Consider the following 12,233-nt stretch of genomic DNA (forward strand, 5'->3'; position numbering starts at 1 on the left):
TTGCTGTACCATTAGTAATCATAATGACCTGACCAATGTGTTTGAATCTAAAGAAGGGGGATTGTTCAAGAAAATTTATGTGAATGATTTATATCCCAAAGATTTTGAATTTGGTATGATCTGCCTATTTTAATGACGTTGTGGCCAGTCATGTAACTAAGGAAGGGAAGCCATCAGGTTTCTATTCACTCGATATGCCTGCTTATAACTGAGTCAACAGCAAGCTAAACTTTTCTTCATGGTGTTGGAACACTTCTGAAGGTCATAGTGTCCTGTCATAGAGAGACTTGGAAATCTCTTCTGCACACATTTGCTGCTAATTCTAGTATCTTAAAGCCCTGTAAGCTAATATCTTCTAAAATGCACTGTGATATTTGAAAGCCTACTTCCTACATTACTCAGGGGAAACAATGAATCTCACTTAGCTGGCTCAAGCTAAAATTCAGACTCTATTAAATGAATTCACTCTCTATGGGAGAAATAAAACATTTCAGCTTTATGGCTTCTCTGCAAGCACAACGGGAGAATGTATTTAGTTTAAACATTTCATTTTCTTGTTCCACGTATATGTGGGCAGGGGCGAGGGTCTGTTTGTCCATATAGGCAGAAGTGAGTTTATAGCTTGTCTTCCTACCGAGGTTAGGGAAGTAGGTTTATCATCTCCAGACCGTAGACTCTAAGGGCCTGTTACTAAAATTTTTTCACCCAGAAAGTTAGAGGCTTTTAAAAATGAGCAGTCTATTGATCACTAACAATCATAAGAACTAATATTTAGGAGAGCTTCCTGTGTTCTGGTATTGGGCAAAGTGATTTACATGGTTATTTCATCTACTCCTGAAAGTTAGGAGGTCAACACCACTAAATAATATGTCCAGTCACTAAAGTAGTTAGTAGGTAAACAGAACTGCAGCTCAGGAAGTTTGATTAGAGCCCACATGTTTTTAGTCATTTTACTATACAGCAAGCAGTATGTATTAGTTGAATTAATAAATTATTCTAATAATATTCTTGAAAAATATAACATTCTTCCTAACAAAATTATTTCTTATAGGACCTCCAACTCTTTAAGAGGACACTTAAGAACAAGCCTTCCCCTAAAAATCCATTAAAGGATATTGGATGTGGATGTAGTACATTATTAGAAAAATTACCATAAGTTTTCTGTACTGAAATCAAGAAGAAAGCAGAATACAATTGGACATTATCCATTTGACTCTAGAAAAGGCGAAAAACATGCATGCAAAGCTTTTAATATTCCAAAACGTCCTTGGTTTACAATATAATTCCATCACTACTTATTTTTTGTCTTAGCTTTAGGTATCTGGATAATCTTACCCCTCAGTTCTCCTTGTTGTTTTAAGGATGTCTGTTTAGTTATATTGACCACTCGTATTCACTTCTTATGCTGTAAGAGCTAGCAAGCTAGCATTATGTGACTTTTCCTATGGCCATTATGTGAACCCCGAAAATAATGCACTGAGATCTTAATAATAAAAGACTGAAATGACACATTTTAAAAAATGTCTAACATATCAAATTTTTATATATATTTTTAAGTCAGATACTCTTTAGTCTTTGGAAATAAGTTAGATATATTTGATTTACTTATATATAGTGATACACATTACTTCAGCCAAATACACAATTGTAAATAAATATTAAATATTCCACAGTAACTGTCCTTCAATCACACTATAGTACTTGTTTTCACAGAATATCACTAAGTAATCATGAAGCAGAGAGTCTGAAGGAAATTTAGGTATAGGTGAAAATAAAAACATGAGAATTTCCGTATCTCTTAAATTTATGATGCATCCAACTCAAGTTAACTCTCTGAAAGGGAAAACAAAAGGACTTATTAAGAAAGGTCATGCCACAGGAATTGAGAGATGTAATACTAACATTCCTTATTTCCTACAATAATGTCTTATTTGTCAACTTACTCTTAAAGTCATTTACCTTTGATTTGTTTTGTTCCGGGAAGGATTTTAGGTGATTAAAGCTATTTGTATTTTCATCCTTTTCTAATTCTTGGGAATTAAGAGATTCCGTTAGATTACTACCTGCTATATCATGTTTCCCTAAATTTGTTTACTTCATGCCTCTAGTTCTAGAATAACAGAATATGGTCCATTTCTTCCTATCCATATCCTTATGATTTTACATTCTGTGATTACACCCTTCTTTAAGTCTGTGTCTTTCTAGACAGAAGAGTTCAATTTATATATATGTGGAAGTTTCTCCAATACAGTTTTGAAAAGGCATAGAACATAGAAAAATATATATACACTAACTCTAAAATTAGGAATATTTTAAAACTCTAGATTTTGAAACAGTACTATTTCAGAGCTTAACAAATACCACTTTTTAATTTCATATATAAAAATGTATTGAATCAGAATATAGTTAGTAGGAACATCTGTTGAAAAAAATATGATATCAAACATATAGCTATTATTAGCAGAGGAATGTTATATTTTTTTTCACATCACTGCTAAGTCTTAAAGCAATAATATGGTTTTTTTATTTCACATCAGTAGACACATTCTTTTTAATGATATATAAGGAATAATAACAGTGTACCATGTAAGATGGTTTCTTTTCTTATTGACTGAAAAATGAAGCCATGTTCACTGTGGTAAGGCACAAGCCCGCCTCCTTTGTAAAACCAATCCTGGTAAGCGTACCTTTACTCTGATCTTCAATGAATATTTTGCAGTGCATTTTTTATATTCCTTAACAAAGCACTGCCATGCTTTTAAGAAAACTAATGCACAAAGTTATGTGTGAACTTTCTCTTTTCATTTGAGAACTAGGTCTGTAGGAAGATATTAGAGAGGTTCGTTACTTGGGTTAAATTACAAAGCTAAGAAACTACTAGGTCTACAGTTTCTTACACCTGCATGAGTAAACCTTGTGTGAATAAGCTGAAAACCATGTACATTCACTTTAATAAATATTAACAAAGCAAAAGAGATACAATTTAACAGCTGCTAATAAAATGCATTATTATAATCCAATTAATACGTAATATATATTTAAGAAAAAATGCTAAAATGCATTTTGCTCTCATTTGAAAATGTTTCATTATCTAAAACCAGAAATAGTATGTACACATACATGGTTTTATGTTTGGAAAGCGGTTTTTTGCTCTGTTCCAAGGCAGATCAGCATCAGTGGAAGAAAGATCCTGAAGAAATTTTGGTAATTCCTGTGGATTGAAGTCATTGCAAAGTTTAGATTTATTTCAGAGGTAAACAAGAAGTTCCACTTAGTAAAAGACTATTCTTTATTCTAAATCCTTTTACTTTTAAAATGAAAACACTTCTCATAACTGCAGAAGCAAGGTCAAATTAACAGTAATGAACTTACATGAACTTTCACTGAAAATTCCTGAATAGAATTGATTAGTTGAGCTACTGCTTTCTCTGGCATAATTTCTTTGCCCTTTGGGAAGCTCTGGGGTGCAGCAACCATGTTAGTAACTCCTTTCATAATTTACTAATGGTTTTGTCAAATACATACTGTGTATTATTTAATATTTTAATGTCTACTTAGTAGGGTAAGGGAGTCAGTGATTTATTTTTTGTTTTTTCTCGTCAGGCAGTGTGATTTCACGCCTATTAATTGGTACAACATTGGTCAGTTTGTGAGAAAATGCCAAAGGTCAATTCCTGTTCTTAGTGGGCATTGTTAAATCGATAGCGGAATGCAAAGGTGTGATAAAGAATTATCAGAGGAAGGGTCAAGATCTGTTATTGACATTTTGGTGAAAAACCACGATATTATCCATTCATCATAAAGAAAGCTGGTGCAAGAAAATGTGCTCACTATTTTGTTGAACTGATGATTTACATTTATGAAATTTATAGTTTTCCATATTAGAAATGCCTCAATTTACCAAATTCCTTAAAAAGTGTTAAAAACGTGGGGTTTTGCGATTTTTTCCCACCTTATTATAAATGATTTCTTTTAATTGGATAATTTTCCCTTCTCCCTTATTTTTCCTCAAAGAGAATTCTGGACAGCATTTTACATGAGTGTGTATGTGTTAGAGAAGAGGGACAGTATTAAGCATCTGAATTCTGGCGTTTTGGCACTAGAGGCTTAGAAAAAAAATTTTTAACCAAGTGAGGAATCCTAGAACAGCTTCCTTGTGTTAGGTTTTGGGAGTATATGTCAGCATATTTATAAGAGACAAAGAAATAGAGGGGGAAAAGAAGATGAATTGGAATCACCTGAAAAGTGGTACCTATTTTTCTGTAGTTACAGAAGTTTCCATTTATAGATTTAAATGATTATGGCCTTGATAATTAACACCCAATTACTAGGTTGACTGTTTGGATAGTAATGTTACACTCAGTGGTCTTAGTCTTATCAGAGCACACAGGGCCTCAACCAACCTTTCCTATTTAGCTCTTTCTCCTACAGTTCCCACTTTTTAGTGGGATCACAGATGAGTGGAACTGCTTTGCATCCTTATGTTTTTGCATTCATTCTCTCTCTCTAGAATACCTTTCCCCCTTTATCTACTTATTGGACTTCTGCTCCATCCTAAAGTTCATCTGGCGGGTCACCTTTTTGTAAAGTCTTTTCTGACAGCTATCCAAACAGAGTTGAGCCTCACTTCTTTCTGCATACCTCCATCATGATACGGTGTCATTTGAGTTTTTTTAAATACATGTCTGCAGTTCTTCTTCATCATTTGAACTTCTTTATGAAATCATCACTATGATGGCAAATAGTTATGCCAGCCACTATTCTTAGTATTACACACATTCAATCAGTTTAGTATTTACAATTCAACAAGATAGATACAGCATTTTACAAGTGAGGACATAGAACAACAGAGAGTTTAAGTGATTTACCCAAGGTCACTTAGCTGTTCAAGTGTTGAATTCATATATATCAATAGCTGTCACGTAGTGGAGCTTATTAGTATTTAAGGTATAAGCGAATTACAAGTTTTATCAAACATATGCATCAAATATGCATTTGTTTATTAAAACAGTTTAAAAAATACAGCACTATAACTAAAAGCAATTAAAAAAACCGTGTTCCTTACATGTGAATATACATTTACCTAATATATACACACAACCTATATATTTATATAAAAACACCCAAGTACTTAAAACCATGATCTCCAAAAAAGTTAAACTAGAAGCTTTCTCATTATATGAGAAAATGTTATTGCTAATAAAACTTTTCATCTACTCAGTCATGTATAATGTTAACTATATTCATTCCTATTCTAATGAAACTACCCTCTTGTTCCTGAAAAATTGACAGTTCTTGCTGCATAAATGCTAAGAAGAGTTTTATGGTACCACTGATTTTGTTAAATCCAGACCAATATTACTTAAGAAGCATAACCAAAAGCTGTAGGAAATAACATTAATCTTCTCACATTTTTTGTGATTATTTCCTGAGAGACTGAAATATTACAATCCTGAATTATTCAAGCCAATTGTTTTTGTTCACACACTAAAAAGTTCATGAAAAACTAGAAATAAAGTTTTTGGTAACATTTAGAAATCTGTTTTATTTTTACGATACAAAATAAGTTAGGAAAGAGCCTCACAAGTTTTAAAATAGCTTGTAGACTAACACATGCCTTATGTTTTAATGTAATTTCAACTTTATGGATATATAAGATGCTAAAAGCAATAAAATTAATCTTAACTTTCAAAAAGTGTAAAAGTAACAAGTTCTTAACTTCATATATTCTCCATAACGTGATACTGCATTTATTCCATGATCACTTAAGTAATACCTGTGTTTTATAGGCTTCTTTTTATCTGTTTTTTATTTTTTAAAGTTCTAAAAATAACATTTTAAAAATAATTTCTGGAAACATCAAGTTCTGTTCTCAGGTTCATCTATACCACTAACATAAACTAAGCAGGCAAATATGAAATGGAATTATTTAGTTTCTAAATCTAAAATAGTTATTTAAATATAAAGCCACATTTACGGTACCACCCAAACCTCGTACACACACAAAACCTGATGCATACAGCATTCTAGAGTTGCATGTACATCTGGGTGAGAGAGCAAAGAAGAAACAGGGCCAGGCTGCCCTTGCTGGGGAGGTCTCTGATCCGGAGCACCTTTTCCTGACACAGTAGGTGAATAATTCTGTTCAGGTTGCACCGGAGGCTGCCCAGTGTAACGTTACTGTCCAAACAATCAACCTGGTAATTGGGTATTGATTATCAAGGCCAGAGTCCTTCATGGCCTTGCAAGCTTAAACTGGACATGAAATGTGACACATGAAACGACTGGAGGTCTGGCAATGTTGTGACAACTGCTAGTAACATACCGAAAATTCTTCTTGAAACTTTAGGTTGTTGTTTGTGCAAAGCTCTTCAACATGTTGCAGAAAGGATTTCTTGCTTATCGGCCTCCAAGCAAAGAAAGGTATAAAATGGAGTCATGTTAGGTTGAGTTCTTTTCCTTTAGCCTGGGCACTCTCTTTACAGTTGACAAGTTAGAGGACAAGGGGCATTTCAAAAGCACACAGCCCTTTAAAGTCACTCTATCATATTTACAAAATTAGCTTCCCCCTTTAAGTTCACTTTCTTTGTATTTCATGGTATAAAAATCCTTCAAATTTTAAGTGACTTTAAATGATTTAACATTTTAATGAAGAAAGTTTTTCAAGCAAATGTAAGGGCATAAAGTCATCATTGAATCCTAAAACACATAAAACCTCTTTGTCATACAGAAAACATTTTATACGTTACAAGGTTTTAGAAGATATAAAATATTGCAGTGACCTCATTCTCGTAACGACATGGTTTTTAAACCCTAAGGAGTTTAAATATCCCTGTATTACTTCCCAAGCTAAAATACAGACATGCAGGCTTCACCCCAGAGAGAGAGAAAGCATTTCTCCAGTTACCATGCAATTAGTCATGCTTTTATGATTTATATCCAGCTTGGAGGTTTTTCTAACAAACATACAAAAAAGGAACCACACATTGAGATTCATCGAATTAGGGAATCCAGAGTTGATACTCAAAAAGAAGAAAAGATATTTAACAAACTTACTTGATGGATTTTCTATAACTAAGTAACCTGCAACAGAGATTGTGTTAAATGGATTATGAGTTGAGGGTACAGCTCTTTCTGAGTTTTAGATTAAAATCAGAAAAACAGGGTAAATCAGCAAAATATAATATGCTATGCCTTTAATTGATATTTGATCATTATTTTAAATTCTATATCATTTTTGAAATTATATTATTTGGACCCAAATATGGCCAGATAATAATTTGGCTTCTTTCTCAAGCTAAGGAGGTACTATTTTATATTGTTAGGCATTTGGGGCATTACATCAAGAACAGGTCACTTTTAAATACATTGCATAGTATTTATTGGTCTAAAAAAGTTAATGTGAATTAAATTTTTTTCTTTGTTCATAAAAAGTGCTAAATCAGGGAGGGTGAATCTTTGAAAAATGACATCAGATTGCCTAAGTCTCGTTTCATGAGTGAGTTTTCATGAATATATAACCATAAAAAATGACAATCATTTCAATTACTTTAGATCTTTTGTGGCAGTTCATTGGTCAAGTTATTTATACTCTGAAAAAAACTGAAATAATTTTTAACAGCTAGACTATGCAACACACAAATTCAGAGATGGGTACATCTTTAATAACATTTGTCATGCACAAGTTAGCACTGCAAAAAAACACAAAAGGCACAAAGTACGATGCAATAAAATGAAGAACATGTACCTTTATCATCAAAGTTTTTAATTTGAAATATTATTAGAGATGATTTCACTGTATTTCTTAAGTGACAGATATTTACAAGAGGATATAGTTTTTGAAGTAAAGGACAAATGAAAAAAATTAGATTGAAAAATGTGGCTTAAATACTTTGAAAATGGTCACAGATGTGTGTGTTCAATGAAGAAAATGTGAGTCAAAAGAGTGTATTTCATTACAGCACAGGAATTGGTGAAAAATAATATGGAGGTGCTGGAGCAAGTATTATGAAGAAAAGTGGTAGAATTCTTGGTTAATGCTATAGGTGTCCCCAGGCAGAAGGAAGTATCTCTCAGCTCCTCAGGGTATAACCTAGTACAGCAACATAGCATAGCGTAGAATCATAGGTTAGAGCAAAGTCTTAGTGGATGAGCTTGTGGGCTTCTCACAATACCCTAGAGTGATTCTAAGGAGGCACCAGAGATATTCTGACTCTAACTAGATTGATATGGAGATGCCTGAATGGGATATTGAATCAGAAGAATCCTTAATTTGGGGACAGGAAAACAGAGTGTATGAATTGGAGGGCCTGGAAAGACTTCTGACACGTGCAGTGGGGACTAAGGCAGCAAGCAATCCCCGTTGAAAATAATTACGCCTCAGCAAAGAGCAGCAAGAAAAAAAGACAACCATGAGCCAGACACACACTACCCAAGACCCTGAAGATGCCTGATGCCTCAGTGTTCCTATGCCATGATATTCCTCAGAAATAGGAAAGGAACGAAGGTCAGGTTGGGCAAATACTAATGAATTGAGCTTAAGATAGAAATGAATGAGATACTTGAATTAGCAAGATCATTTTCCCTGCTACCACGCAGAAATGGGAATGCTTGAGTTAAGTGGAGATCACTTTTATAATAGGGAACATTATTGAGTTTGTGATTGGTGAAATTCAAACACTACATCTGCTTTAATGACAGCCATCCTACAGTGGGGAGATTCTCTTTTCCCAGAGGATCCAGGATTATTTGAGGTAGTACTGGCAAAAATATTTTTACTGTGCTATCTAGAACCTGAAATAGAGCTAGTTTGTAGAGCAAGAAATAGCTAAAGCACCAGATGATTATTCATATCCTTGTTCTATTTTCATTAATGTTCTATTCTCTCATTTAGAAATTATGATTAATACCTTTTAGCCAATTTCATTTCAGTGAAGAACTCCACAGAAGGTTGCTTTTATTTTACTATTATTATTTTATTTTGCATTTGAAAGATCTCTCTAGAGATACTGATTTTAAACCATAACTGGCTAGCTATTGGATTTGGGTGGATATTTGTGAATTCTTTTCTTAAAAAATACAATGCCCTTTGAAAAATGCTTTCAAATACCTGATCCAACAATTACCAGCTATATTATCTTGAGCAAGTTACTTAATCCTTCTTAGTTCCTAATTTAGAAAATAGGGCAAATATATGTAAATCAAGCTCATGTATGTAAAATGCTAGGAAACGCCCACCCCTGGCTTTGGAAGCAGTACGTAAATGTTAGTTACTATCATTAGTATTAAAATTGCTATTTCTAGTTTTATTGAACTCAAGTTCCTCCTACTGCTCTGTTCTACGATTGATACTGATATAATGATTTTTTTTTTGTTTCCAAAAAAATAAATTTTACTCAAAACTGGAAGACTAGATTGCACTAAATTAAGCAGCAAGATTTCCTATGGTATTCTTCCTAATCAGAGTCCCAGAACAAACAGTGATCACAAATATTTCAAAGCAAGATTTCCTATGGTATTCTTCCTAATCAGAGTCCCAGAACAAACAGTGATCACAAATATTTCAAAGCAAGATTTCCTATGGTATTCTTCCTAATCAGAGTCCCAGAATAAACAGTGATCACAAATATTTCAAAGCCACGTTTGGTTTTCTAGCTCTCAATTCAAATTCTAAATAAATCCCTAATAATATAAAGGCTGTAATAATTGTTTTCATATTATCATGTGAAAGCATTTCTAATCATGCCTGCATTTCTTACATTATTCCTTATAACTACCCTTCACATTACCCTGTTTGTACTCCAGATATTTTCACTATCAGTTTCTTCTACCGTTCCAGGTGTTTCCCCACAACCAGATTTTCCTAATTGCTTAATGGCTGATTCAAATGTTAACTCCCCCATGGACCTTACCCTGTTCTGTTACAGAGAAAATCATTTCTTCCTTCTATGAAACTAAATTTCTATGGACAAATCATCTTCCACCTTCTCTTACGGCTATATAAAAGTACATGTATTAAGGACACATGTATTGAGATTCATGTGTGCTTGAAGGCAGGGGCAGGATTAACACTTGGCTTACTACAAGTCTCTCATAAACTTATTCGTAGTAGACAGTGAATAAATCATTGTTAAATATAAAATTGTGGATGAATTCAGACTTAAGATACATAGTAAGCTAAATACAACTGCTCTGATTATTATGAGAAGATATCTGAATTAAATGAATTTTCCACAAAAGTATTAAGCGATTGAGAATTCTCAGCAGATCCTACTCAAAGGTTTAAATAAGTATGATCAATAGATGCATCAATAAACAGTATACAGGTCTAAACAAAGCCATATCAGATCCTCTCACATTAGAAGTTAACAGGTGCTAGATACTTAGGAAATTACATGAACAATAGAGTCACTCTTGTCTAGACAAGTAATTAAAAAAACAGGTTTTAAAAAATAAGATCTGTTTGGCTTTATGTATTTTTCAGTATCACTGTTTATCTAAACCCAATCACTTTACATAAGCTGTTCTTCACACTTGTATTTACATAATGTGAGAAACGAGGATTCTGACAGTCTGTTTTTATGTAATTTTCCAGTCTATGCTTATCTCACAATTGTGTGTGAACTGAAATCAAAATACCTATCTGGAAAGCTTAAATAGAGAAGACATTTTGGCATAAATGACCTGTTTCAAATTAAAGTTAGTTTTTTTCTTGTTTTTGTCTGTAGTCTCCATGTCATTGTCTTGATTCTTAGCCTCATATTGTATATTTTTCTCTTAACTAGTGGCTGCATTCTAAATTTTATTTTTCTTTGAAGTTTTAAAGTTTTGTTTGTAAACAGGAGAAAATAGTAATGTGGACAATTTATGCAGGGAATTAGAAAAGAAGGTGGCATATAATATGAAGAAAATGCATTGACTTGTTACTGATGAAAAAATTAAATTCCTTTAAGAAAAATTATTTGGTTAGATAAGCATAAAAAAAAACTCATAGAAATTGATGTGTATGAAAACCAACAATGTTATTTCAGGAGTGCTATTTTCAAATAAAGTGATCTATGGAGACACTATGAAGACACAAAAAACTTTCTATTAATATTTTTAAAAACTTAAAAAATTGTTACATGGAGAGCATGTTAGACTGGTATAGTCCTCTTATTTTATTCACTTACAATACAACAGTGAAGGATACTGTCAAATCATATTCAGTTCATTAGTGTATAAATCAATTTGGGAATTGTTCAGATTTCAGTAAGATAACTGACCACTTTCCAATATAAAGGGCTAAACACTTTTTATTACATGAATCTTAGCTTAAATCCTGTGCCCTTTTGTTGAAAAGGGTATTATTTCATGTCTGGGCTCATTTTTTTTTTTCAAAGTCTATCAAAAACTTAAATTCCGCTCAGATTACTCTTGATAGATCCAGAGAGGAACCATTTATTTATGTTGGCAGTGGTGATTGAAGACCATATTGTCACAGAGACTGAGCTTTACCTCAAGGTCAATTAGTTGAAATCTATAGGGAATTAAAATATAGTGCAAATAGAGAGCCATAGATGATAGCCTATAGATGAGCAGCTTAAATCAGCATTACCAGTGGAATAAGACAAATTGAGAAAGTGTTTTCTACTTAACTGGTTAAGTTAGGTTAAAAAGAAAAGAACCTCAAATTTTATTGCCTTAATGTAAAAATATGTATTTGTCACACTAACATACTTCATATTCAACTAAAAATGTTTGAAGAATCTTTCTGGTAAAACATGTTAACTGATCTTTCCAAGTTTTGTAAAATATTGAGTGTGAGGTTTTTAGTTTATATATTTCAATTCACTATTCCAACGTTTACATTTATTTCTACAATGATATTCTGTTACTTATCCAAAGCATTTACTGTAATGCTTTCAAAGGGATCTTAATTTTTGTTTTTTTCTATTGTTTTTATTTGTTATAGTCTTTCAAATAGTATCCTTTCAGACCCTCCCCCTTTCTTTTATCAAATCACCAATGACTTTTCTCTGGTCCTCAATACAAATTAAAAATATTATCCCAACCAGTGGCTAGTACTATACAGCTGACTCTAAAACTTCACCTTATAAGGTAGACATGCCACCTGAATAAGTAGTAATGCAGTATTTTTCTTACTATCTAGAAAAATAATCAATTAGTAAAGGCTATCTAAGTAGTTCCTCAGCATGTCTCTTTATATCTGTAAGGACAAATAGGTTATAAGG

General features: G+C 32.8%; 1 protein-coding gene across 1 annotated transcript in view; it reads right to left on the bottom strand.

Annotated features, from left to right (window-relative positions):
- Positions 1–12,233, bottom strand: part of PTPRQ (protein tyrosine phosphatase receptor type Q) — a 196,363-nt gene that overhangs the window by 19,684 nt on the left and 164,446 nt on the right. Inside the window, exons 36-38 of the mRNA XM_065887336.1 lie at positions 7,057–7,083; positions 6,326–6,407; positions 3,121–3,211 (exon numbers count right to left, since the gene is read on the bottom strand). Of these exons, the coding sequence (XP_065743408.1) occupies positions 3,121–3,211; positions 6,326–6,407; positions 7,057–7,083 (200 nt within the window). The remainder of the gene's footprint in view (positions 1–3,120; positions 3,212–6,325; positions 6,408–7,056; positions 7,084–12,233) is intronic.

The sequence above is a fragment of the Phocoena phocoena genome, chromosome 11 (genome assembly GCF_963924675.1).
Source record: "Phocoena phocoena chromosome 11, mPhoPho1.1, whole genome shotgun sequence".
NCBI classification, from domain to species: domain Eukaryota; kingdom Metazoa; phylum Chordata; class Mammalia; order Artiodactyla; family Phocoenidae; genus Phocoena; species Phocoena phocoena.